The sequence below is a fragment of the Nelusetta ayraudi genome, unplaced genomic scaffold (genome assembly GCF_046127955.1).
Source record: "Nelusetta ayraudi isolate G7.1 ecotype Tasmania unplaced genomic scaffold, CSIRO-AGI_Nayr_v1 ptg000136l, whole genome shotgun sequence".
NCBI lineage: Eukaryota > Metazoa > Chordata > Actinopteri > Tetraodontiformes > Monacanthidae > Nelusetta > Nelusetta ayraudi.
The window spans coordinates 2,681,208-2,709,189 of record NW_027466186.1 but is presented as its reverse complement, the minus strand read 5'-3'; the positions used below and the strand labels follow the sequence as shown (position 1 = coordinate 2,709,189).

Genomic DNA, 27,982 nt, shown 5'->3' with positions numbered 1-27,982 from the left:
ACTCACACACACACACACACACACACACACACACACACACACACACACACACACACACACACACACACACACACACACACACACACACACACACACACACACACAGGACAACCAAGGCGTTTGAACAGTTAGTTGTGTATTTATTGAGTTACAGCAGACCAAAAGGTAAAAAATGAAAACGCAAGCGGCTCCTCTTAATAACCAACTAACTGTACAGTGTCCGCCAATCTCGTCTGAACGTGAAACTAAAGCGTCGGCGGCTGCGGCGTCAGACATTCGGCCGCACGTCTGTGCACTCAGACCGACCCTAAAATGAACCGCCGACCTCGCCCCGTTACTGCAAGAGCTTGAAATGCGAGGCCAGTTTGAGATATTTCTTGAAGTCCTTTCCCCCCCCTTAAAGTTAAAGACGGCTGTTTTGCTGTAACACATGCAGGTGATGCAGCGCTTGTCACAGAGAGAAGGTTGGTTGTTTGCGTCAGCGGTGTGAAGACCTGTCCAGCCCTTTTGGCGACTCCGACTCGGACGTAAAGATGTGACAGAGCAGGTGGATGAAACACGTGCGAGCAGCTCGTGACAGTTTGGGGCTCTTTGAAAATCCCCAATGCTGTTGTTTTATTTTCTACCTCCACCACCATAAAGCAGCAGCAGCAGCAGCAACAGCAGCAACTGCTTCACTGTTTCTCCTGTATCCCCATTGGTTTCAATGTGCGAAAAATGAGGAAAAAGTCCGACGTGGCGCAGCGAGAGCTTCAGTTCTGCAGAAGTCGGCGGGCGCAGTTCGTCCGTTCATTCATTCATTCATTCGTCTCACAATGTTATTTCCAGGTTTGCCTTCAGTTCTGATTAGTTTGGCCGTCGCTGCTGCACATTCACCGGCGCGATTCTCTTTGGGTGAGTCAAGGTGACGTGGCGGGAGGAAAGGGGGAAGTATGAAGAGTTTCCTGATGGTGTAACATGATTCATCACCTCCACGGGGTTTATATGCAAGTGCCATCAAAACACCACTCGCCGTGAGTGGCTCCCAAGTGTGGTTTAACAAAAAAACAAACAAACAAAACCAAAAGAAAGAGCTAATTTTCAGCAAATAACAGCTTCTTGTACTCTTGGATCTTAACGCAAACAACGAAAAAAAGGAAAACATTCCAGGTTTAGGAGCCTCACTTTAGAGGGTCATTTTTGTCTTTTTTTTTGTGTGTGTGTTTTTTTTTTTTTTTTTAGAAAATGTAACAAAACTTTCCCTCTAAGTAAAACTGTACAAACCTTTTTGTTATACAGAAAATATTTACAAGAGTCCATCTTTTTTTAGAAAAAAAAAAAAGGGAGAGAAAAAACGGACAAGTAGTAAGAACAACATCAAGTCCAACTTTGGCACTCGTCCCAATGTCGGCGTGTGAAGCGCACACACACACACACACACACACACACACACACGTCGGTGCTTCACTTTGAAAGTCCTCAACCTCACTCTGTGACAACGTCCCAGGCAGAGAGCTAGTCACTGCTTCCACATTTGGTCATCTTCATTTGTCTCCTAGTGATTTCAAAATTCCGCAGTCTGAACCTGGAAAAATATTAGACAAAACTCCATTTAAAATTTTAAATGAAAAAAAAAAAATAACTTTTACACCATCCCCTCAAGTTGTTTAATTTTTAGCTTTAGTAAAAGTGCGTTTTTAGAAAATAGTTGGCTGGGTGTTCACAGGGCCAAGGATTCAACTAACGAGTGTTGAAAAGAGGTTTTTTTCCCCCTCCGCTGCTGTTTTTAAAACGGCAGTGGCAACCTTGGTGAAAAAAGGCCTCAGAAATCTACTTTGCCTTAAAATCCTCCAATGCAGAAACGCTGGTCGTCCTGTCGCCCGCCCATCCAGTGCTGAAAACCTTCAAGCTTTTGATTTGAATTTTTTGAAAAAGTGATTTTTGCAGAGGGGGTGATTATTATGATTATTATTACGTCTTTGCCCTCAAACTAGTAGCACCAATAATAAATTGTAGTTTCACATAAGAGGATTAACACATTAGAATTTTACTATGAATACATATGGAAAGCACATGAATGTTTTTCATCACTTGTGGCTCTTTTAAATTGCAATATTTATTGTTACTCATGATATTTCAGTCTAAGAACTATACAAAGTATAGACACATGCTACTACATGACCAAAATGGGATTTGGGGCTTTCAAATATGTAAAAAGTCTTACTTTGGTAGTTGATTTGATAGATTTGCATTTTTAATGCAACACTGGCCACGGTCATCGACTGAGTCAATCATAGTAGTGTGCACATAATCTTTGCAAACAGAAGAAGAGATTAATACCCTCGACCTAGAAATTTAACACTGCTTATAATTTTAAGTCTGCCATGCTGTGACAGTAGCACAATGTGAAACACGGGGAGGGGGAGTGTGAGTGAGTGAGTGAGTTAGTGTGTGTGTGTGTGTCTACACATCTTCATTGCTAATGATGGTGTGGACCAAATATCATCCTGCCATCCTTTTGAAGGGCCAATTAAATGTAATTACACACTAATAACTTCCTGCTTGGCTGGAGGCTGCCACTGTGGCATCTTAAAGCAACAGTTCAACATTTTGTTTGTGCACTGACTCGAGTCAGATAAGGACACCATCATCTCTCCAAAGTCAACCCCCAATTATTCCGGTCCGGCATCACGGAGGGCTGGGAGGATAGACCAGCATGCATTTCGAGCAGCCGCAGACAAAGAGCAGCCGCAGCCGCAGCAGCAGCAGCCGCAGCAGCAGCCGCAGCAGCAGCAGCCATATCCTGCTTGTCTTAAGTGACGCAAAACCCTTGTGAGATTAAATTTGGGAATATTTGTTGACGTTACACAATTTAAAGCTTCACCTACTGTATGTCTATTAAAAAAAAAGAAAACCAAAGCTGACTAAGACGCAGCATTTTAGCATCTCCCAGCTCTTTGCTTCAGACTGTGTGTCTGTTGCGCTTCCTTTCCATCAGCGTCCTGCTACAGAACAGGAAGCTGTGTTCAGCAGGGAAATTGCAGGAAGCACGCAATAAATCCGGGCAACGGGCTAAGGGGGCGGAGCCAAGCCATGCATCATAGCTACGAAGCTGAAACAATAGCTTCAAAGACCTACGTCCAAAAACAAACGAGCGTGCTGGTGTTTGCAAATCACAGAGTGGATGGAGTGGACGGAGTGGACGGAGTGGATGCATCATCAATGCAACATCAATAGAATCAATCAGGGTGTGTGGTACAACAGGAAATGGATGCTAGCAAGGACGAGGCTACTCAACTGCTGACATAGCCTCAAACGTAATTTCAAAGCAAGTCTGTTGCATGGCTTTTTTAAAAATAAATAATATAAAATAAATAGTTTACACCTATGGTGTAAACTATTTCAAACTATTAAGAGTAATAGTAAACTATTAATATCCTACTACTCGCAATAATCGTAATAAGACACCCTGTGCAGCCGTCATGCACCTGTAATAATGTTCTTATTTCGCTCCCAGTGCAAACTGGTGCTCCCCTCCATAGGCCAAACCTACCATCAGCCAGTGAGCCTCCCAGTTTGCTCCACGGTCAGGACCTCGGTGTCGGTGGCGAGCCTCTGTCCCGCGGCCCCGTCTTCGCTCTCCTTCCCCACGGCCACCGTCACCTTCACCCACCTGTCACGGGAATGAGACAGCAAGCGTGTAAACACCTCTCACTATCTTGAAGGAAGCGTGCGCGTCATTGATTAATGCGCGGGAAATCTCGACGACGCAACAAATAACAGTCACTGCGCGCCATACGCTGCAGTATTTTTAGACCAAAAATAGCTCTTAAAATAACTCCTTGGATATTGCTGCGGCCATCTGATCTTTTTCTCCCCCCCCCCTACGTTTCTATAACACAAATCTGACACGGCAATATAAATAGAGGATTCCAGCTCTGTTTCCTGTCTCTGCACCCACCTCCCTTTGTCAGCGGCCGGGCTGTTCTGCTCCGCCTTGGCTCGACTCAGGTCCATCACGCTGTGGGCTAATCTCTCGTTCAGCCACTGGACTTTGTCCTGCTCCGACGCCTTCGAGTGCTCTCTCGTCGTCGGCGCGTTTCCACTCGCCTGCTCCACTGAAATGACGGCAGTGCAATTAATTAGAAACCTCTTCTCAAAACTTTTGGGTTTTGACTCAACGCCGTGGGTCCAAAACTCACGCTTTCCAGCCTTGACCTCCGAGGAAACGCACTGTTGTTTGTCGGCGGCCCGGCCGTTCTGCTCCTGCCCGCCTCTCTGCTGCTCGCCAAGGTCTTTGCTTTTGAAGCTCTCCATCCAGTCCAAACTCTCGCCGCTCTTCAGCGCCGAACGGTGGTCCTTGAACCAGCGGACGATGTCGGTGCGCCCGAGGCTCGTCTGGGCCTCCAGCTGGCTGTACTCCTCGGGAGCGGGCCACTGCGTCTGACAGAATTTCTGGAAAACAGGCAACGACACTTTGATCTTCAAAACCTGTTGACTTTACAATTGAATGTGAAACACGAAATGCTTTGAATTGCCACTTAAATGAATTCAATAATTAATTTTGTAGAAAGGGCCTTTTCATTTTTGTCAATCAACAATTGTTTTAAGGATTTTTATTAATATGCAAAATGTCTTGTTGGATAAACAAATTCAATTGGAGTTTGCTGAAAAACAGTCCAAGTAAAGTAAAAATGTTATCTGGTCCAACACTTTGACAACTTGCCACTTAGTAAAAGACCAAACTAAACTTTTTGACAGGAAACATTGGCAAACCATTACGTAGGTCTCGGGGGTCTTAAAGCAGGCTACTTTTAGCATATGTATTAGCATACCCGCTTTTTTAAATAATGAATACAGAATAAAGAATGTGATTGGCAGACACACACTGAACCTAAATATAAACGTGTCAATTGTTTCCAAACTGTCTAGTGCAGCGACGCACAGGACAAATTCACACGGGAGCAGTTTTTATTCTTGAAGTCCTTCTTGAAGTCCTAAGTTGAAACTGTGGAGTCTGGTTACATAATATATACAGTGGCCTTGAGAACGGCCTAATGACAGAATGAAACAAACTCAGCCATCGATAGATGAAACGAGAGACGCGGATATACGTTCCATTTATAGTCTCGGCGGTCCGATGGGATGCGGCTGCGAGAGACTCAGCGCTGCTGCTGCTGCTGCTGCTGCTGCTGCCGCCGCTCCGTCTCTTTTGTTTGTCACATCTGATCTAGCTGTCTTATTGCACGTCTAAAATCGAATAAAAAAATAAACTACCACCCAATCGAATCGTGCGGTGTCAATCACGCTGCGTCTCTTCAAGAGCCTGTCAGAGTCCCAGTGAAGGGGGAAATCACAAGCTGCTCTTTAAAGTCACGGATCGTTAACGTCAAGTTGATCAGCTGGAAACAACCGTTTTTCAAAATTAAACGCTGCAGTGGTTTGCATATTCAGAGGGGGGAAGTGACAAAGTACAAGCCCACCTGTTCAGGACTGCCTTTTCTCTCTCATTTTATTTCTTTTGCAAATTTTGATTGATTGATTTTGATTTTACTTGTTTAAACAACTTGTTTAAAAACACGTTTTTTTAAAACGTGTTTTTATGATTATTATTCATGATGTCTGTACGGTGTCCCTGAGTGCCAGAAAGGCGCCTTCAAATAAAATGTATTATTATTATTATCATTATTATTATTCTTATCATTAATAATAATAAATACTTTGTTACTGAACTGAAGTAGGTATCTGTACTTTACTTGAATATTTATTTTATCTGATGACTTTCACCTTTACTCCCCAAATTTGTACACAAATATCTGCACTTTCTACAACTTACATTGGAAAAAGATGCTGGTTCCTTTTGTGTTTTAAAGATAGAAATTATGGTAAAATGAATCAATTATTATTACAGTTGTTGAGCTACTCAGTCTGTTTTCAGTCCAGAAATAAAAATGTAGAAAACAACAATGGTTACTAAAAGCGTAAACATCCAACAATGATTCACTGTCGTATCTGATCACTGATTAGTTTGGTTGTGCTGCAGCCTAAAAAAAACAACAACCCAAAAAACCTCTAGTATTGAGAGTCGCAAAGCTGTTAAAAATGATGCAATGCTAATGCTAGACCTCTGGACAGACAACAAATGTATTGCTGACGTTTCCCCCACTCACCTCTCTGAGCAGGGCGAGGGAGCGGCCGCTGATGGGGGCCGGGCTGGCCGAGGCCGTCAGGACGGGCGGGTGCGGGGAAGAAGAGGAGGAGGAGGAGGAGCAGGTGAGGACGGGGGGCGAGGCGGACGAGAAGAGGATGGGCGGGTGAGGGGAAGAGGCCGCCAGCACGGGAGGGGAGGAGGACGAGGAGGACGAGGAGGAGGACGAGGAGGAGGTGGCGGTGGTGGAGGAGGTGAGGACCGGTGGGTGCGGCGGCGACCGCTGCTGCGCCTTGGCCTCCTGCTCTCGGTGTGACGCCCCGTTGAGCAGCGCCCCCTGCTGGCGCTCCTCCGCGCCCTTGGACGCCATGGTGAGCAGAGCCTTCTCCATGTTGTCCCTCAGGCCGCGGCGCTCCGAGAACCAGCAGTCCACCTCCAGCTTGGACAGCCGGGTCTCCTGGGCCAGCTGGTCTGCAGCCGAACACACACAGGGCAGCGGGTCACACCAGCTACCTGGCAGTGCGGGTGGGGGGTGGGGGGGCTGGGAATTCATTCTCTCCGTAGGGAACTTTTAAATTGGGCTCATTAAAGGCATTTATGCTATTCCTGTCACGCAGGCGCCCACCAGAGGCAGGCACGCAGCTCCGTCGGGGTGCGAGGGAATCAAGTCACGCGCTGCGAACGAGGCAAAAATACAAATAGAGAACGAGGACGGCAATGGATGCAGATTTAGGCAAGTCTGCTACTTTGCTAAACCGATGACGACTAAAAGACTTCAAAAACCGACTCTTACGTGGAGCTCTGAGCGTTATAAAGGTTTTGGATGAGTTAAACTGAGGCCCGAGGGCCAATCTTGCGCCTCATTAGATCCCAGCCGGAAGGTCAGCTGTCAACATTTTGAAGACGTTTCAGGGCGAGAAAAATAGGAAATGAGTTCAGGTAACTTTTGATGTCACTTTTCTAGAGTTAGAAGTTTGTTAGTTTCTTTCTTTTTTTTTTCTTTTTTTTCTTTTTTTTACCAATATCTGCGTCCGTCGGGGTGTTGCTCCTCTGGAAACTTTCCTCCAGCGCCTTGAGCTGCTCCGATGATTTGCCCTTCACCCTCTCCAGCAGGGGGAACTGAGTGGGAACCGCCTTCTTCACACGGGCGTCTTTGGGGGCCGGAGTCACTTCGGCCTTCACCAGGACCGGAGGAGTGGACGCACCTTTGGAGGAGGCACAGCAGTAATGCAGACTGATGCGGGACACTGAATATTATTACGTTTATTTAAAAGATCTTTGGCCTCAAAAATTGCAATAAAAGCACTCTAAAAAGGAGGACGATTAGCCGGCGATGGCTAGTTTTATATGCCTGGTGCTCATCACGGCGCTCACCTTTGACATTGAGGAGACGCTGCTCACTGAACCACTTCTTAATCTCTCCTCTGGACAGTCCGGTGGTCTCGATCAGCCTGTAGATCTGACGCAACACCACGTTTCAAAGTTAAAAGTGGCGACACTGATACCCCGCCCCCCTGTGGTGCCGATACCATCATCCCGCTCCTTCAGTTCCTTACCTCTTCCTCCTCAGGGAAGGGGCACTGGGTGTAGCTGGACCTCAGCACCGTGAGCTGCTCGGCCGTCTTGTTGGGGTCCAGGGTGAAACTCAGCACTTTGGGCGACGGCAGCTTTGCGGCGGCGGCGGCGACAGGCGGGGCCGACGTGGTTTGAATGATGGAGGGCCGCTTGCTCTCCGTGGCAACCGCGGGGGAGGCCATCGGACGTTTCAGCGACTGGGCCACCTGCAGAAAAAGTGTCATCGAAAAAATGTTGCGCGCTTTAGCTTCTGCGAATCACAATCAATCAATTGTACTTGAAATACCTCTTTTACTTTGCGAAAAACCGTAATGGAAACGCAGCTAGTGAAAGCATTATTGCAACAACACCATTGTTACAGCTCACGGGAACAATCAGATGTGGGTTTGTGTCCCCCCAGTGTGCGCACCTGGGTGGCCACAGTGAGCGCCAGCGGCGCGCAGGTGATGGTGGAGCCGTTGGCCACAGGCGTCAGCACCAGGCTGGTCTGTCCCAGCAGCTGGGACAGACCAGCCTTGGACAGACCAGGGAGGGACTGGAGGACCGAGGCGGCCGGCGGCGGCTGCGCAGCTTTCGGGACGGACGAGTTGCTGGAGGCCGTGGAGTTCAGCTGAGGAGCGACGACGGTGAAGGCCTGAGGCACGGAGGTGATGGTGCCGTTGAACATCTTCTTCCTGGCCTCTTCCACCTGTCAGAGAGAGAGAGGGGTTTTCTTTTCATGCAAGAAGTCTGGTGTGGTGAGCTAATTATATATGTTTAATCTTCAGCTAATGGTTGAAATCAAGCATATTTGCTCACATCTATCAAATATGAATTGAAATTTTTATTGTTAAAATTTGCATTGGAATTGTAATGGATCTTTTTAGATGTTTTTTTATTACATATCGCACTTATGTTTTGGGTTCATACAAAATATTTGACTACACTCATTTGGAGACTGGGGGGTCTGAATTAAGGGTGGAGCAGAAGTTTACCTAGAAATAGAGAAAACAATTTGCACTGTTCTATAAAAGTGCTTTTGTCTGAGATTGTACTGTAAAGAACTCCGCTAATTAAACCCAGATGAGATGAAGATTTATGTATGATTGAGAAACTGCTATTGGGTTCTTCTTTGCAAACTTTGATATTGTGTACAACACAAGAAAACATGCTTAAAGGGGTTAAAATATAGATTTTTTTCTCTCTCTCTTTTCTTATTTTCAAAATAAAACCAGTGCTACCTCCTCTGGAGACCAGCTAATGCCTTGCTTGAGCCTCTGCGTGGTGAACCAGACTTTGATTTGTTCCTCGGGATGTTTTGACGCCGCCGTGAGCCAGGAGAGCTCGGCCTGCGTCGGGTATGGAAACTTGTTGAAGGATGAGATGAGCGTCAGGTTGTCGTCCAACGAGGGGTTGTATTTGGTTGTGTTCAGGGGCACTGCAATCTTCGGCACCTGGGGAAAAAGCAGTTTGCCATGAGCATTACATTTAGCAAAAACGTTTAGAGAAAGGAGCGCAAGCCATTTGCAACAGGCGTGTAGTAGTGCACACTTGTACACAATGTTTCGCTGGATAACTTGAACACCGTCGTTTTGAGATTAACATACAAGTTGTAATGTCACAGACCTTAAAAAAAACCCAGAAAAAAATGAATAAATAAATAACAAAATTATAGCCAATAAAGGATAACACAGTGCTACAGTGATAAAAAGTTTTTGCCTTGACTCTTCTTTAAGATGAACCATAAACTGTGCGTACTTGTCAACAAGTTTATCTTCTAGAAAGGGAAGCTCACTGCTGTACACGGTTTATACAGTGTGGGTCTTTTTTTTTTTTAACACTTCAGCAGTGTTTAAACCTTTTATAATTGGTTACAGAAAAAGAGTCAAAGAAGAGTCAAGGCAAAAACTTTATTCTTTATCATTGTAGCACGAAAACTAAAAGCACGAAAACCAAAATTACTTTTACTGCACTGCGAGTATAGACTTTTATTGATGTATTTATGGGCAGTATGTTTATTTTACAAATAAAAAAATAATAAATCAAGCCATATTATACACACTGGACCTTTAAATTGGCTTCAACACCAGCCAAGAAAGAAAGCCAATAGAATTCTGTGAATATAGACTGAACATGGTCCCCCGGTGCGTCTCCTACCTGCGTGTAGTTGACAGGCCGCTGAAGGGAAGGCATGATGTGAGAAAGGCTGTCCGCTTTGAGCAGAGACGCGTCGGGGATGATGACGGTCCCGTTCACGTTGAGCGCGGTGATGGGTTTCTTGCTCAGGTCCTGGGTCAGTTTGCCCAACTGGAACTCTGTCCGTTTGCTCTCCAGCGGCATTCTGGGTTTGGCCACTTTGACCGCGGCCGCCTTGGCCAGCTCGTCCACTTTGGCCGACACGGCGCTGGACGTGTTGTAGATGACGGCGCTGCTGCCGAACCCCTCGATGGTCTGCTCCAGGATTGTCTGGTTGTTCATTTTGATGCGCTTGAACTTGAAGTTGCTCTCGCCCGGGTGGCACCGCTCGTTGTGCTCCGTCAGCGAGTCGAACTTCTTGGTGTTGAAGTTGCACACGGCGCACAGGTACAGCGGGTTGAGGATGACGTTGGGGTGATTGGCGTCGACGTGCTCTTTGAAAGTGTTGAGGTTCTGCGTGGAGAAGGGGCAGTATTTACACTCGTAGCCCCCCTGCTGCCGGCGCTGAGGCTTGGGACGATCGGGAGGCTCCGCGGCCGGTTTGTCTGGAGCCGTGGGAGGATCCGATTCCACGCAAGGATCCGTCTCCGCTGCCAGCGCTGCTCCCACAGGCCTCTCTTCAGTATGGTTGTTTGATGTCTGATTAAAACAAAGAGAACCATTTTTTTTTTTTAAATGAAATGGAAATGCATCCTCAAGACTCTACACATCAAACCACTAAAATATAGTCATAATAATTGCATCATTTTCAAGATTTTTGAATTCAAACTTTTGAAAACAATAGGCGTCCAGTGAAATAAATAGTAAAATGGCATGAAGTGAAACAGTATGGTCAGGGAATAATTTACCTCGACAGTGAGATTCTGGACTTTTGCTAAAAGCTAAAAAATAAAAACAAACTATGTACAAAACAACAATGTAATAACTGGCCAATAACGTAAGCGAGTTACATGTCATACAGACACAGAGAGAGAGAGAGAGAGAGATAGATAGATAGAGAGAGAGCATTTTATTCCAGTTATATCCAATAAATAAAACTTAAATCAAGTGATAATATTACATTGTTGGCTCAGTTATTACATTTGCAAAGATTTTTTTTTTCAAGCAGGCCACTGACGTTATAACCAGCCAATGACGTAATAAGTTATTACATTATTGGCCAACTGCTATTACGGTATCAGTTCAGGACTTTTATTACGTTATTGGCCAGTTATTACCTTACTGGCCAGTTATTACATTACTGGCTTCTGCAACGTGCTTGTACCTCCATGCTGTGACAGTCCTCTGTCTCGTCGTCCAGCTCCACCATGGTCTGGTCTTGTCGGATCATGCACGGGGTGGAGGCCTTGCGTCGACTCGACATGGCGCCGACGGGAGATCCTGCTTTCTTCTGGATGGACCGCTGCCCTCGCTCGGCGCCTGTGTTTCGCCAGTGGTGATGTGAACGAGGCCGAGACGCACTGCGAGAGTGGCGGGCCGAGCTTCGGGGCTGTCGGGGGCTCCGGACCCGGATGCGAGCGGGCCCCTGTGTCGGCTGTGGGGGAGGCAGCGAGTGCGGGACGAGCGGCTAAGATTCCGGAGAGCAGCCTTTTCCCCCCGGGGTGTGATTAGTGGCTGGAGGGCAGTGCAAGGTGAGCGTGTGCCAGAGAGGGGGATCGCTGTGGAGTAGTGGAGGCTGGGCTCGCTGACGGTGTCAGCTGCAGTGCTGGCTGACCTCCTGCAGCTGCATGACAGGAAGCTACCTGGTGACAAAGCGGGGGAAGAAGAAAAGACGATTAACAAAGTGGAAAATTTCCCCAAACACTGCTCAGTTATTTAAGCTTGGTTCGGTCCCAGGTGTTTTTCTAACAATTATTATTTCACGTACTCCTGCTCTTTAATGCATTTATGTCCCAGAACTCAGCAGGATCTGCACTCAAGAGTCAGCAGGAAAATTCACAGTCTGATAATTGGTCGGAAAATTACAGATTTGAATCTTCTAATTTCCTTTTACAAGGAAATTGCTTCTGTGTGGAGAAATTGCACATCTAATATGTGCAGTAGTTGAACTGGATATACTCGCATTCAAAAAGGATTAAATCAACCAGTCAACCAGTTGCTCTAAAAAAGATTGAATAAAGAAAGAGAGAGGGGAGTCACTGCTAATGGACGCAGAACCTGTACAAAACATGTTTTTGTTTTTCACAAATCACATGAAGAAATGGATGAGAGATTAAAACAACACCTCCCTCCATCTCTTCAGGTCAGTGCTCGTCACCGCGGCATCACTGGCAAATGAAACGCTGTAGTTAAGAGTGCGTAGCGTTGGCCATCATCAACTCTGGATGATTCAGTTTCGCTGAAGCCGCTCACGTCACAATCCCACACATCATCCACACACTCCTCTGCACTGATGTAGCAACCGTTGGAGTCATCCCTCTCTTTCCTTACAGTCCAACATTAATAGGGACCAGTTCGAGAAACGGAAACCTGCCAATGCACGAAGTTGGAATGCGGTCTGAGAAAAACAAGGGCGGCGATGAAGCCGTGCCCTGGTCCGCCGCACACACCTGACTTTATTACAATTTGTCATCAGCTCAGGTGAGCCGAGACAAAACAGCTCATTGGCGCCTCCGCAGGTCCGGCAACGCTTAACGTTAAGTGCCAACTTCACCTTTTTCTTTTTGTCGGTGGTTTGACACAGCCGGCATGCAAATATATGCAGAGGCACGTCTGCAGCTGTCAGTCAGACCTGAGAAGTATTGACTCATCATAAATCATGGGCCGCGCAGCGTTAATGGGCAGGAGGAAGCAGACACAAGGCAGCTGCGGAGAGACGGCCAAAGGGAGGCAAAGCGGCTTCATTTACAGTTCTGAGGGACGACGGCACCTTTGTGAGAGACGGAGTTACGGCGAATCAGATGAAGCACAAAGCAGAGGAAACTTTCCCGGGGTGATATTATAATGAGTTGAGATAAAGGGAGAAACTTATCTGACTCAGGGTCTATTAATATTCGGGAAGCCTTACGCGGAAGCCTCACGCTCGTATGGGGGAGTAAAAATAAAAAATAAAAAGAGGCGATGCTGCAGTGATTCTTTCCCACTGCCGCACAACGACGACTCACGGCGCCACCTGAGCGCAGAGTCCGTTAATGTCTGTGTCGCATGGCCGCAAAACAAGAAACGATAGATTGTCAAGAACAGCGGTAACAGATTTAACTCCACTGAAGCAAAAAAAAAAAGAAAAAAAAAAAGATCAAAAAATGGAAGAAAACGTGGGGCCAGAATGCTGCGGGATCTTGGCGTCTTTCGTGACCGAGCTCGTACTCAATTCAGGCCTCGGTGCCACCGTCACGCGGCCAGGGCTCGGAGGGTGTCATCCGCCCGTCGACTCATTGTCCCAAGATGTCTCAACTCCTCGAAACAGCCCGCCGAGGCGTCATTAGGATGCAGGCTTCATTACCATGCTGTTGCCATGGCGACCGCGGACGTAGCACCGCGAGTGCATTAGCTCCTATGTCACCGGCGGAGGCTATATGGAGGGGAATGCGGCCGCGGTTTCCGCCAGCCCTGAGAGGATCCTCTTCTCTCCTGCAGGATGTGGGTTTTTTTTCTGCTCTGGTAATCTCCCCACTTTGAAGGCAGGACACAAAGGTCACTGGCGGAGGGGGTTTGGAGAACTCCTTCTCAACAGGGCGTTTGGGGTGAAGGCAGCTTTCCCAGGGTTTGCCTGGAGTGGAGCGGTGTGGTCCCGACATCTGGCCAGAAAGCTGGAAGCAGCATCTGTCAGCTGCGTCTTAAGTGCCACTTTCCACGAGGAGCAGAACTTCTGCTGCCTGGCTGCCAGCGCAGCCTGGACCGATTTCTTGGGCACTAAAAATTCCGACTTAACAGGACGGGAGGCTGTAATGCGCCAAGCTGGAGCTGGACTGCGTCGCCTCCCACTGGTTTTGTTGAACCCACACGAGCAGAGGGAGAGCAGATGAGCAGTTCCATTTACGCGGCGTCTATATTTGTGATCTGTAAACACGGCCGGCTATGGGGGCTTTAAAATGCGGCGGGACTCGTGGAAAGTAGCTGGGAGGCGCTCGGGCGACACCGCACTCTGGTTTGCATATTAAATACGTTCCCATTGAGTCATCGGTGGAAAAGAGTTGACAACATGACAGACTATGAGCGGAGGCTGACTCAGAAGACGGAACGTTATATGACGCAGTCTGAGCACAAGCGGCTCTGCGGACTGAGACGCTGCAGGGTTTTTTGCGGCAACTTTATCAGGCACAGAAACACCCCAAGAGAAAAAAAAAAGAAAGAAAAAAGATAAAGCCAGAAGACTTTGGACCAAGGACACAGTGGTACCGAAACTCATCCCTTTCGCACCAACAGTGCAGGAGTGAAGAATCACTCCTTGAACTCAGCAATGTGACCTTGAACTTTAGTCCCTGTGCAAAATCACCCCACCAAAAACTGAGCTTGGCCGGTCTGGCTAACCAGAGTTCAACAGTCAACAACGGGTTGGTTAGAGCATCTAACCTTCTCATTGCAGACTGAGAGCTGAGAGCTGAAACTCCCTACTGCCTGAATGCTCATTAAACTTGCATGAATTGTGAGCCAGACATTCCCGTGCCAGCCAGCCAGCCAGTCAGTCAGTCACCCAGTCAGTCAGTACCCGCCCGCTGTATGGCTGTCTGTCGGATTGGCACGTTGCATCAGCGGAGCCATCTTTTCAGCGACTTTCGGCGCTTCCGGGCAACAAAATTCATCAGCCACGCCGGTGATGACTTTGGGGACACACGCTGGCATCACGTTGGAGAGATACCAGCCCAGAGCGACGCAGCCGGAGTCGAAACGGTGTGACGCCAGACAGATGATCTGATGCAACGGCGACGAAAGTGGCGGAAGGGCAGCCGTCGAATGGCAACAGGGAGAAAGTGACACTTATCTAATGAGTCACAGCAGCCCACGGGGCTCATCATCTTCCGTTTCTGCACATCACCGAGGTAATAACAAAGTGTAGCAGGGAAAAAGTCGACTCGTCGCACAGGAGTTTTAAAGTTTAAGTTTTAAAGAGCCGCATTGAGCTCAGTTTTTTTAAGGTAAAAAAAATGGCAGGAACACACAGCCGTTTATTTGTCAGGTTAACTTAAAACTAGTATCTGACCTGAAATAAGAATTCAGCATAAAGAAAAATTCTGGGTGCTCTTGTGGCTGCCACACATTATTATTTATCAGTCAGTACTTTCTCTGACTCAGACAAAGCATTTTCCTGTTTTAGAGTGTTTTCAGACTATTTTATTTTGAAATAATTAATTGGAGGATGAGAAGCTTACAATTCTGCCATCTAGCTTTCTGGTGTATAGACATGTGAAAAACCACATAAATTTGCACCAATTGTGCAACTCAACAACAACAACAACAACAAAAGGACTATGGGGCCAAAACGGTTTTTAAATGTTAACATTTTTTACATTTTTTTGAAACACCATGCCACGGCCGTTCTGGTGGGGGAATCAGAAGTGACTGTGGAAACGCAGCCAACAGACTTCACGAGTTTGCAGCTGTGCTGGTCATTACAGGAAGAAAAAAAAAAAAAAGCTATGAACAGCAGCCACTATGGTGCCCGCACTTCAAGCCGCGGCTGAAGTATGAACGGGCTGGTTAAACTAGAGTTCTGACGAAATAGGCTTAAAATTGCAAAGGGAGGGCAGTGCAGAAACCAGGAGACGTTGCAACACTGGCATCAAAATTGTTGCGCATGCGATCTTGCCGGCGACGCTGTTCCCCAACCTGATGGTTTATGGTGCTGGTTCTCCCTACCGACCGCTTGTTCCACAAGTAAGTCAGCAGCTGCTGCTGCTGCTGCTGCTGCTGCAGCAGGGAGGACAATGAGTGTCGGCATTGTGTGGGAGACGAGAGGCGCCGCCGCCATTTATACGCCGTGTCCCGGCAGGGGAGGTGGAGGCAGAGTTTTTCGGACCATCGCAGAATTAATTTAAATCTCATCACACGGCTCCCCTGGAGCAGAGCAGCGCTGCACTGTTTGAGTGCCTCGTCTGCTCTGCATAGCAACAGAACGACCCTACTTTTTGTGGGCACAATTAGATGGAATGCTTAATAATGTAATTATTTTAAAAAAAATTTACCAAGCGGAAAAAAACAAATAAACCAAAACATAAATAAATAGGAATCTTATCAAATGTCTTTTCGTGAATTTTGTCAATTGCTGAGGGTGAAAAAAACCTGATTCACAATAGATTATTTTCACTATCAGAGCAACGAAGAACTGTGGAGCTCTAATAGAAGAGGATGCGCACTAGTCATTAAGAAGAGACAAACTTTGCAAAAGAAGGCTCCCCTCTCTGTATGTCTATCGCCACAGTTCATCCAAAAGTAAATGGGACACGTGAATGAGTGTAGGGACGCCTGGGTTCCTGAATGATTCCTGGCTGCGGCCCTTCGTCCTCGTCTTCATATTTACCTTGATAATGAGCGCCGCAGCTGTGGAGTGCTGCACTCTCCAAGTGGTGGCAGAGAGTGGGCGAGACCAATCACTTGAGCGCCGCTCAGCCAATCAGAATGTAAATGGTGAGTGGGAGGCGACTTTCCCCCCCAGGGCACCGCCCAGCTGGACTGTTCTGGCCTGGTCAGGACGGAGCGGTTGGAGGGACAGAACCCTACGACAATGTAGGCAACCTCAAAGATGTTTAATGGTAAATTCTTTTGGTCCAGCCAACTCTAAATGAATCAAGGGCACGTCCAACAATAGCAAAAATGATGCTGTTATACATCCATACATTGTTAACACCCGCTTCTACCTGCCCTAAGGGTGACAGGGGTCTGCTGGAGCCAATCCCAGCTGTCATAGGGTTAGGGTTAGGGTGACACCCTGGACAAGTAGCCAGTTCATCACAAGGCCACAAAGAGACAAACAAAGACTCGCACTCACACCGATGGACAATTTAGAGTTCCCAGTTCACCTCACATGCGTGTTTTTGGACTGTGGGAGGAAGCTGGAGAATCCAGGGAGAACCCAGCAGGCACAGGGAGGACATGCAAAGTCCTCACAGAAAGGTCCGCAATCAAACCCACGACCTTCTTGCTTGCCGCGGGGCGACAGCGCTAACCGCTGCACCACTGTGTGGCCACGCAACCACACCTGCACAGCGAAGTAAGTTGGTGAAGATATGACCTTTGACCTTTCACTCTGCAAACAAACTGAACAAAATAAAGCACCTTGAAATACCTTGAAAAGATCATTGCATTTTAAGAAATGCGCTATTTGGTCAATTCTTTAAATTGCCCGCGTGTCGCTAATAATTCATTCTTCCCCCGACATCTATTCAACAAACTTGAGGTGGGAGTTTTTTTTTGGGAAAAAAACATCCGTCGTGACAAAGCTGCAGAACTTCCACGTGGAGGTCGCAGAAAGCAAGAGCGCCGCTGTGACCTTGCTCGGCGCGTCGGATTGCAGGAGACGCAGTGGCCTACATTCAGCGTGAGCGAAATGCCGTCGGACGCGCAGCACTGAGCCGCGCTCCATCGAGAGCGAGGCTCAACCATCTATTCTGGTTGGCCCGACATCGAGCCGAGGCGCGGGTCTCCCACCGCGAGACCCGTCTCCTCGCTGAACACACACCGGCGCACCGTCACGCACAAAGGGCAAGCTATAAAAATATCCGAGTGTCGCGCTCTCTGGCTGACGGTTGTTACCATGGCGACGCGGTAACCAACAGAGAGCGCGTGCGTGCGAGCGCGCCTACATCAATGAGCGAGGGAACCTGGCGGAGTTCAATCAGTCACGACGGCAGCAGAGTTCTTTTCGCCCGGCTCAAGTTGACTTCCTCTGCGCTACTGCGTTATTAGATTGCTTGCTAGAAAAACACAGAGGGATGAAACTTTGTTTCTGATCTAAATATAATCGTGTTTTTTTTTTTTTTAGCTTCTGTAAATCCTAATCTATATTTTGACAATCGCAGACTATCAGCTACAAAATCACATGCCATGTCAGTTTGGATATAGTTAACATTTTTTTTTTGGTTTTAGGAGAAACACCACTTTTCTAATAGAGTTTCTGGTGCGCAGTGAAGACTACAGTAGAAGAACTGAACTGTATCGTCTCAATGTCTGAACTCATCAAGGCCTCCCAGGGATCCGACAACGACTGCTGCAGTGCAGCACTCGCCACAGCAGTTGCTCTATATGGTGTGGAGCAAACTACTCAGTGTTCAGATTTTATTTATTTATTTATGTATATATATATATATATATATATATATATATATATATATATATATACACACATATATATATATATATATATATATATATATATATATATATATATATATATATACATATATATATATATATATATATATATGTATATATATATATAAACATCACAATTGTCTGACTTCAGTTTGTTTTTTGTACCTCGCTAACAAACTGGAAAAATGATTTCTAGAATGATGATGATATGATGAGCCAGTATGTGGGCGTGAAGGAAGACAAGGGTGAAAAGTTATGCGGAGGAGGGGTTTTGCCAAACTAGAACCACACAGCCGCTGTAGGTCATCAGTCAATTCAGGATGTGGTCGAGGTGGGGGTGAAATAGATCCTCCAGTTGTGTTGTACGTATTGTAACGAGAGATGTTAACATCGATTAATTGTCGATTAAGAATGAAATCGATTAAATTCAATTAGTCACAATTAATTGAACATTTTTCACACGGGTAGTTAATATCATTATAACAGTGTAGTGGCAGGAGAGAGCAATTCACCTGTGGATACTGTGATGGTCATAATATACCTCGAACAAGTTACTTTTAAACAATTAAAAAAAAAAAGTTGAAGTCAACTTAAAGTCAGAGGATAAATGTTTATGGTGTTTTTACTGTCCTCTAAAGTAAAAATGGGTCACATTGGACCCTCAACATTATCTAAGGGTTAAATAATGTGTTGCTTACACATTTTCCCATTGTGAAATTTAGGTTCTCGGGAAAAATCGCTGCTTATCAATTAATTGTTAATCGATCGAGAAGGTCAATCAACTACCGATGAATGAACTAATTGATCATTTGCATCCCTAACTGTAACACTTGGTCATAAACACTCACAAGGCCACCTGCTAGTTAACACAAATCAGCCAATCTCTTGGAAGCAATTCAATGCATTTAGATCAGACGAGATTATTATCGTTTCATTGTACATTGATGAAACAGACTTTAAAGAGACTCCCTTAAGGTGCACCACATGTGGAATTAAAACAACCACAACACATCAAGACATCAAAAACATACTCTCATACATAATCCAATGTCCAATAGATCATAGATGTGTTTGCACAAGTCTGCTGAGAAAACACAAAAAACACAACAAAGCACCAAAAAGCAAGAGCCTGAAACCGCTTTGTGCTTTGAACAACCACCACACGTGACCTCGGCGTGGCGAAGAAGACTCGCTGAAATTCAAAGCGAGCATCGGAATAACAAAGTTGAAGCGACTTTGCGCGTGCGCTTGTTGTTGTTTCACAAAGTGATCATCTGCTGGCATTTTCTTGGGGCACAACCATCTGTTGGGTTTACAGAGGATGGCACCAAAAAACGAGAAAAATATCCAGCGAGCTCGACTGAGTGTGGAGGAAAATGTCCTGTTGATGCCAGGGGTCAAAGGTCAGAGTGGGCAGACTGGTTGGAGACCATAGCCAGACAACAACAGACAAACACCCACTGGTTACAGCCAAAGGTCTACGGGATGGGGTCTCTGAATGCGCAACACCGGCAGCCTTGAAGCAGTGTACACACTCACCGGCCACTGTTTGGTACCAAGTACTGGCAAGGTGTACCTAACAAAGAGGCCAGTGAGTGGGGATTACGGTCTAGTTTCTATTATTACAAGGAGGGTTTTCGGCAGCACGTCTCAAACGTGTATGAAGAATAATTGTCTGGCAGAGTTCAAATTTAAAGTATATTAAACTTTGGCAAAAATGTTTTTCTTCCTTTGAAAAAAGAAAAGAAAAAAAAAAAGCGTCACGCGATCCAGTGCTCCTGCGCAGCCCAACTCCCAACTGTCGATGTGAGCCGTCCCTGCAGTGGGTGTGGTTTGTGAACCATTTGTTTTTGGCCTCTCCTCATTGGTCTCCTGCTGGCAGGCAGGGGCTGCCTGTGCGTGCCTGTGAGTGTGTGTGCGTGTGTGTGTGTGTGTGTGAGCGTGCAAGTGTGTGTGTGGGTCCGCGCGTGCGTGCGTGTGTGCGTGCGTGCGAGCGGCTGACGTGGTGCACTGCAGAGCGCCTTTTAGGTCTCTGCTGCGCCTCCATTTACCTCCGGTCTCTTTTCCAAACTTCAATCTGGGGAGGAAAAACTCTGACCCTGAGAAGAGCTGAGCTCATTAACAAGCACAAATGCCCCTCATGACACGCACACCCACACAAAAACACACCCACTGTTTAACTGCACGCGGGACGACACAAAGTCTCTGACACTTGCGGTGGTCATTATGCCTGGCTGATTTCATTTTGTCAGTGTGCAACGCAAAGCGCTGAGGCGGTAGCATTAACATTAATTGCCATTATGTGAAGTGGGACATTCCAGAAAGGGGATTGCCTCAGTCACCACATGCCAATATTGTGTGCACGACGATATCTGAACGCAAGCTGCTGTAAAAGCTGCCCTGCGAATGTTCATCTTTGCTGCGTGCCATCGAGGAGGCACGTTTTTTTTTTGTTTTTTTTTCTCTTTCTGCAAACGCAGATATATCCGATCGATGTGCAAAAACATTTTGGAAATTGAACTACAGGTAATGTTCTATTACCTACAAGTTAAGATTTCAAAAGGAGTGCCTGTTTTTAAGCCTTTGGGCAGGAATTCCGACGTTTTCTGCTTCTTGTATCATCTGTTGTGTGTAACGGTTGTTCACGCAACTTTATCTCAATCAAAGACGGAATGATAATTAACAACTAACCATTAATTATCCATACATGACTACCAGGCCTTCTACCGAATTTGAAGCGGTAGAAGAAGAAGAAGACTACCAGGCCGATATAGAGTCTATGGTATCAATATTACTGACTGCCTGACAAGCTGCATGTGTGGTTGCGTGTAGGCGAGCGTAATTAAAAATACTGTGTCCGTCGGTGTCTGGCATTTTTTTTTAACTGGAGGCCAAAAATAAAGTGTTTTTTTTAAGGAAAAAAATACAACCCACATATGTGTGGACATGACTTTAAAGGTTGAGATAGTTTTTTTTTTTGTTGCTAAGTTTCCATCACTTCCCTCCTCCTCAGTTTCCTTCTTCCTATGCATCACTGTCTGTTCTTAGGCGTCCCGCGTACTCTCATGCATTGTTGATTTCAGGCAGCCTCTCCTCCTCTTCCCCCTGCAACTCTTTGGCTGCCTCTCTACAGTAATCTTCCATCAAAAACAACAATCCTTTGCTCAGCCCCGCCTACAGGTGATGAGCTCATCTCTACAGTTGCCTTAGTCACCTAACAACACGTCTGAGGAAGGGGCGGCGGCGGCGGAGGAGGTACAGCGCGGAGGACCGGAACAGGGCGGGAAAAATACCCCCCATCAGAGCAACAGCGAGTTGGTGATGTCATCACAGAGCCAAGCTGAGCACAACAGGCAGTGACGACAACAACCTCCGTCCGCTAATTAGCGATGACTCACTCCGGCGTTGGATCGAAAAGATGGGCGGTCATGGCATGGCTGGGGATTCAATGTGGAAGGCTGCTCTGCGGTCCGGAAATGCTGGACGTGCCTTATGGTTTTTCGGAAAATATTTTTTGTTGAAAACCACAACAACTCAGGCAGCCGCACCGTAAATCAGAGTCATGGCGAAGAACGTGAGAAAGCTTGAAGCTCCGAAAAAAAAAAAAAAACACATTGATTTTCTGTCTTCGTAAAAACCAAGCTGAAAGTAGTTGAGAAACTAGTGTGTTTGGATATGATGAAAAAGTACCACTTGGTATTTGTTGAAGAATGAATCCTTTGTAAAATAGGAACATGAAAGAACTGTTTAAGTTCATGATGTGAATTAAGGGTTAAAAACTGAAAAACATGCGTAGCTACTCAATTCCCGCATGATGCGCATGACAGAGTGCATATAAACTGTCATTTAAATAGCAATTCAATATTCATGGGTGTGCCTGAATTGCCGCTACTTTATGACATGCGGGCAAGGCATTAGAGAAAAGGAGGGACGTCTTTGAGTTAAAAACTGATTTGAAATAAAACAATGAGAGTGCAAGAAGAAAAGAATGCAATAGTGCTGTTCAGCAGTGAGAAAGACAGAAACAGCACTTTCCTGAAAGAAATCCTGACTTATCGCAAGCCAATGTATTAATATTTAATTCACAAAGCCGTGATACAAATCCTTTATATGCAATCTTATAGCATCAGAAAAATACATTTGGGCAAAAACAACAACACACGTGAAAAAAAGCATCAGTCTGAGAGGAGGAGCTCCGCCAGATCCCAGCATCAAGCAGTCACTGAGCGAGGAGGTACGCTTGGCTCAGCAGTCACTCACTGGCATACTTAAATGTGGTGGCAAAGTTTATCTGAGGACGCTTCCTCAGCTATTCCTCTCATCCTATTACAGTAAAGGGCTGAGTTATGATTGCAGGATCTGACCCGAGGTGAAACAGGGGCAGCTTTCACTCGGCTCCAGCCTGCTGGTATTATAGAGGAAAAAAAAAAAAAAAAGAGAAAAAAAAGAGAGATGGCTCAGTGGCAGGTTGCACTGCATGTGGCACCCACTTGCTGTGCTTTAAAAAAAAATGGATAAGCTCTTACAAAAGGCTTTTATCTCATCTACATGCAAGGACTCATTGGTTGTGAAAATCTGTGTTTAAGATTACAATTTGGCTGACAGCCAGGGCCAAGTGTTCGCTCCATTTAAAAAAAAGAAAATTATTTGGTTTTGTGCTATCGCAGTAATCTATTTGCTCCCTTAACCTCAGTCATTTGTCAGAAAGGGGGCCTGGAGGAGTAGACGAGGTGATTTATGGATGTGGTGAAGGAGGACATAAAGTTTGTCCGTGCGAGAGGAGAGGATGCAGCATCGGGTTAGATGGAGACACGCGATTCGCTGTGGCCACCCGCGAAGGACACAGACCCCAGTCGTTCATAACATTCTCTTTGAATGGTCATTTTAAATTGAACAAGAAAGCTAAAAAAAAAAAGAAGAAAGAAGCTGTTGTCCTGCCGCACAGCTACATGCCCCGGAGGAACGTTTTCAGGCTGACTGATTGTCTGAAAACCTACAAATCAACACCGCCAGACGGGTGGCGGTTAACGAGGATAATATCGGTCGACGCAGATGTTCCGCTGATACGTAGACGCGTTAATTATCACTTATCTAAACATCTTTCCGTCTTGTTGAATTGTTTCACAGTGCGGTGTGAACGCGGACCGGTTGCCCAATGGCAATACCCTCTCATGTACAGCAAAAACAAAAACACTCAACATCCACGCAGCATTCGCAGGGAACACAGCATGAAAACACGACTACCCGCCGCCTGAAATGATCAAATATAAACCACGTCCCATTAACATTAGACAGTCAAGACCGTCAGTTTCAGTAGCCACTTGCCGGCATGACAGCCACGGACATCAGAAAAAGAAAAAAAAAAAAAAAAAATCAACATCTGTAGCTCTGCAACATCACACATGATTTACATGAGTGATATTTTTCTTTACCAGAAGCGCTGCTGTGTAAAACGGACGCGATGAAGCAAGCTCATTTCCCACTATCAGACTGCACTAAGCAAATGTTCACCTATCACAACAGACTGGGTTAGAATGATGCCGCAACACTGGAAAAGCAAGCAACATTAATACACCTATTTGGACAAATGACTGCCTGTAAATAAATTGAAATGGTTTTGGACTGCACGGAAAATCCCTCTCGGCCGAGACGTTCCGTCGCGGGTCCACCAGACTGCATGGCAGCAAGCAAGGAAATGGTGCTGGTGACATCTGTGCATTTCTATAATCTCTTCAGTAATACCCAGAATAACAATCCTCCCCAAAATATATTTTAATACGAACTAACCTTGCATCTGTCACGCCGACAATCAAACGTCACGATATACGGGGCGTTAATTTGGAAGTCTTTGGGGGGAAAAAAGATGCAAAAAAAAATAATGCGTAATTCATTCAGTCAACTCGCAGCGATTGCATTCATAATTGTTTTTCCACATGTATTAACTCACGTTACTTGCCGCATTCGCTTTGTTGTCAACTGCGCGATAAGCAAAGCAGCTACCGGAGTGTCGCTTGCAACGTGGCTGTTCGCTTTGATCACTGGGAGCCTTTTGATGGTCCCACGATCCATGAAAGTGAGCCGGTTGTCATTCCGGATTACGTAACTTTATCTGTGATTTGACACATCACAAGTGGGACCCGTGAGGAGAACAAACACAAGCCAAATTTTGTTCACATGGAAAGAGCAAGAGTGCGTGGTTTCCTGAGAAAAAGCTGAGCATATACCCAGAGGAATCGCTGGTGTGTACGTGTGTGTGCGTGCGTGCGTGTGTGTGCGTGTGTGTGTGTGTGTGTGTGTGTCTGTGTGTGTGTGTGGGGGGTTAACTACTTCAACTGTGATCAAAACCGCTTACATCTTTGCGAATATCAGGAGAAAAAAAAATACAACATACCGGGTTGTGCTCGTGTAAAGGGATTGTCATCTCATGTGCAAAATGCGCTTTGAGAACATAATAGAGGTGATGACCCTTGGACACCTTTTCCTATATTCTAAACGCTTGAGGGGCTGAGTGAGTAGATTTGTTGTAGAGGCCTTCATGGTGCTACGCAATAGCAAACGGGTTCACTGAAACAGTAAAAGTGCATCTGGGACTGTTTACCATACAACATAACCAGGAAATGTATAATGCCCTTGAATTCTCTGGGCTCCATTCTTTTACTGCATTTTTTCCTCTTTGATTTTTTTTTTTTTTTTACTGCCGTCTATGCCCCTTACTCCTCTGGATGCCATTGTAGGTACAGCATATGTCCAGGTTGAGTCCGAGTTCATATAGATCATCCCTTTCTGTCTTTCTTTGTTTCTTTCTTTCAGGCTAGCCAGCTATTGGCTGTAGTTTGGCCAAGATGAACTGCCGTACAACATCACCACCTTGTACCGTAGTTGTTTATGAACGCCTTACACCAAAACCATTTCAACCATTACCTTAATATGTAAACCACACAATTAAGCAGTACTACAATCAATGCACCTCTTTACTGTACTGCAGTTATCTGCTCGACGCTCTGACATCACATACCACATCTAACTTCAAATCAAGGTCTACCTCAGGTGCGCAGAGCAAACATCAAGATATTATCTCAGGCTGAAATAAAAAGGTGTGCGACTTCAAACATACTGGTAAACGGACAGGATAAAAACATGTGGCCACATACAGTATCCCCACACTAGGGGGGGGGGGCATCGGCATCGTTCCCTTGGAAGCTCTGACAGCGAAGGTTCCAACCACATGTACACATAATTATGGCCTGTGCCGCGTTTGATCCACACGATCTGTTTGTGTTTACACATTCTGACAGTGACCTCACGTATCCGTGCTCGGCGGAGCGGTGCCACATGTGGCGGCGGCAACAAACATTGATGTCGTAACACAACAACCAAGTGTAACACCCTTTAAAAATTGTTTGCCCAGCAGAAATCGGCGTGGCGTCTGAAGGGGCTGAGTCTGGTTCGGGGCGAACGGGTTCATCACCAAAACTGTAAACAAGGACAACCACGCCTGACTTTATTTTTTTTTTCCCCTCCCTCCCTCCCCTCTGCTTTCACCGCAACCTTAGGACTGGGGGGGGGGGGGGGGAAGAGAAGAGCAGCTGCAGCGCTCACAGCGCCGAGTCTGCCAGCCAGCCTGCCCGCTTTGCATGCAGTCACAGCCGCGGTTACAGATGGGAGGAGGCGTCACGGGGGGGGTTACGCCTACATCTGAGTCGCGCAAAATCGAAGTGCATAAACAACGTCGGACTCCCAAAGTTGCACTCCCGACAGCGGAGGTGCCCGTTATGAGCGCCGCACCGGTCGGCCGGGGCCGAGGGAGTCCGCCGCCGTCGACACCGTCACCGAGCCGGGTTCGAGATGTGACAGGGGGGCGCAGGAAAGCGCTCGCTCTTCCACTCCCCCCCCCCACCCCAAATGTTCCCCCTCTCGCCGTCGACGTAACAACATGTCGGCAAAGGACGGCCATGTTTTGCTGGTTATGTCGACAAGGGGAGGAGGGAAAAGTAGACACGGCGTTTTCCAGCCCCCGCTCCGCCGTCGCCCGCCACGGTCGCCGCGTTTCGCCGCTAAAGTCGCGATGTGTCGCGGCGGACACAAAACATCCTACCAGCAACTTGGCGGAGGCATTTAAACGAGCACGCAGGTGTCGTAGACGGGCAGGGGCAGGCAAAGTTCATGCGGCCAGACAAGTTAAAATATTTAGTGGGTTTCCGGAGTGCGGCTATTCGGGAGCCTCGCTAAAGGCAGGACGAAGCGAGAGTGAAAAAAAAAAAACTACACGTAGTTTAGAGTTGAGGAGAGGTGAGGAGACTTTGGTATGATGGTGAGGTGGTGTGTGGCGGCGGTGGTGGGGATGGGGGGTGGGGGGGTCGCGGTGGTGATCCGCCAGGAAAAACAGAGCCGGACTTTATCCGTTTCTTACCTGCCCGCCGTTTCTGGCACGATGCTCGGCTGGTGCGGTGCGACCCAACGGCGACTACCGTCCGTGGGAGAGAGCCCGAGTCCGTCTCAAACACTCTTCGCGGAGGTCCAATAGCCGCGCAGACAACAGGCGACAGGAAAGAAAAATCTGACGATCACAAGGAGGATCTACGCCAAAAGCCACATGATCGCCGACGTCAGAGTACGTATTTGCATGCCGTACCGGAGCGCCGGTGTCCGTCCATGGCGGGTTCATGATGTTGTGACCGGGAAAAGTTCCGAGGCGGGCCGAGCAAAGTGAACGGAGTCTGGACAGGCGCCCGGATGTCTGCCGGTGACTCCACGGAGCATGCCTGCGTGTGTAAAAATGAATGAAGTGCGTCTTGCCGCTGTCAACCGGTGCCTATCCTGCTTCCTGCCTGCCCATCTGCTTGGACCTCATGTAATATTCAAGTAGCTGAAGGGGCGTCCCTTCCTCCCTGTAAGCCACACCTCCCCGTGTATGAACCCGCCCACCGCCTTTCTCGCCCCTCGCCACCGCTCTGTGCGGCGGCGGCGGTGGCGGCGGCGGTGGTGGGCGAGGACTTGCTGCAGTGCAAAAGACAGCGGGAGCTCCTGCAGTGTGCCGAGAAATAACGCGCACGCACGCAGCCTCCCCGCGCAGCTGCTGGGTTCCAAAACTCCTCAAAGAAAGCGGGTGAGATGTGCATTCACTAAGGTTGATCTGAGGTCAGCCGATAGTCTCAGTTTATTTTGGTACGTGAAACTGGCCTGACGTGACACGGGAAGCTCGAGCAGCTCGCGTTGCAACAGTGACCTCCACTGGATCCATGAGGGAATTGATTCTGACCTTGGCCCAGTAATGCATCACAAGCCCCTCACGGAGCTCCAGTGGAGTCATGCAGCTGTGTCGCCTGTACCGCAGTGACACCGCTGACATTCAGTGGCAAAACTCCCATGACTTTATGACAGAATGTAGTGACAAAATCAGAAAAACGCTCGCTATGCTGCCCCCCCCCCTCTTTATTAATGCTGCAGAATATTTCAGCAGGGTTATATATATATATTGGTCAATTTCTGAGGGTGTGTGGTTTTTAAATGCGTTGCTAAAGGTAATTATTTGGCACATTTTAATAACTATTTCTTGTAAGTTATCTTGAAACTGTAAATAAAATGTGAATACGCCTAGAGTGACATTGATCACTCTGAATAAACAGAGTTTCATTGTATTTTGCACAGCAAATATAAAACCTCTTAAACATCATCTGAATTAGTTAATAAATGAATGGCGACGTCAGTCCACTCTTTTCGTGGTTGCTTCTGCAACCCGTTAATATCCACTCTTTTCCGATGAGAATTGTCCTGATAGCTCAGACATTTAATTCATTCATTCCTCTTTGACACCAGCCTCATCCATCCATCCATCCATTTTCTTTCACGCTTATCATG

At 46.8% G+C, this 27,982-nt stretch overlaps 1 protein-coding gene across 6 annotated transcripts; it reads right to left on the bottom strand.

The window, feature by feature from the left end:
• Window positions 1–116: 116 nt before the first annotated feature.
• On the bottom strand, window positions 117–26,973 carry zhx2a (zinc fingers and homeoboxes 2a). 6 transcript variants are annotated; one of them, XR_012925320.1, is made up of 14 exons: window positions 26,535–26,972; window positions 11,142–11,619; window positions 9,839–10,516; window positions 8,923–9,135; window positions 8,112–8,390; window positions 7,684–7,908; window positions 7,502–7,586; window positions 7,147–7,332; window positions 6,150–6,598; window positions 4,182–4,434; window positions 3,941–4,097; window positions 3,533–3,652; window positions 2,204–2,291; window positions 117–1,564 (listed from the first exon to the last, which is right to left on the bottom strand). XR_012925320.1 is itself a non-coding variant. In XM_076012892.1 (14 exons), exons 3-13 carry the CDS (start codon window positions 11,238–11,240, stop codon window positions 3,535–3,537), a joined length of 2,742 nt encoding a protein of 913 aa, XP_075869007.1. In that variant the 5' UTR covers window positions 11,241–11,619; window positions 26,535–26,629; window positions 26,757–26,972; the 3' UTR covers window positions 117–1,564; window positions 3,533–3,534. The 6 variants fall into 6 exon arrangements, 5 of the variants coding, with proteins under 5 accessions (XP_075869007.1, XP_075869006.1, XP_075869008.1 ...); XM_076012892.1 differs by lacking the exon at window positions 2,204–2,291 and having other exon boundaries at window positions 26,535–26,629; window positions 26,757–26,972; XM_076012891.1 differs by lacking the exon at window positions 2,204–2,291.
• Between the last annotated feature and the right edge of the window lie 1,009 nt (window positions 26,974–27,982).

What these genes read in the sequence shown, in the direction of transcription:
- zhx2a (XM_076012891.1), bottom strand. Translation starts at nt 11,240, where the DNA reads ATGTCGAGTCGACGCAAGGCCTCCACCCCGTGCATGATCCGACAAGAC. An exon ending in AGGACTGTCACAGCATGGAG is followed by an intron (nt 10,517 to 11,141) that starts GTACAAGCACGT and finishes TGTTTTAATCAG; the next exon opens with ACATCAAACAACCATACTGA. An exon ending in CCTTCCCTGAGGAGGAAGAG is followed by an intron (nt 7,587 to 7,683) that starts GTAAGGAACTGA and finishes GTGTTGCGTCAG; the next exon opens with ATCTACAGGCTGATCGAGAC.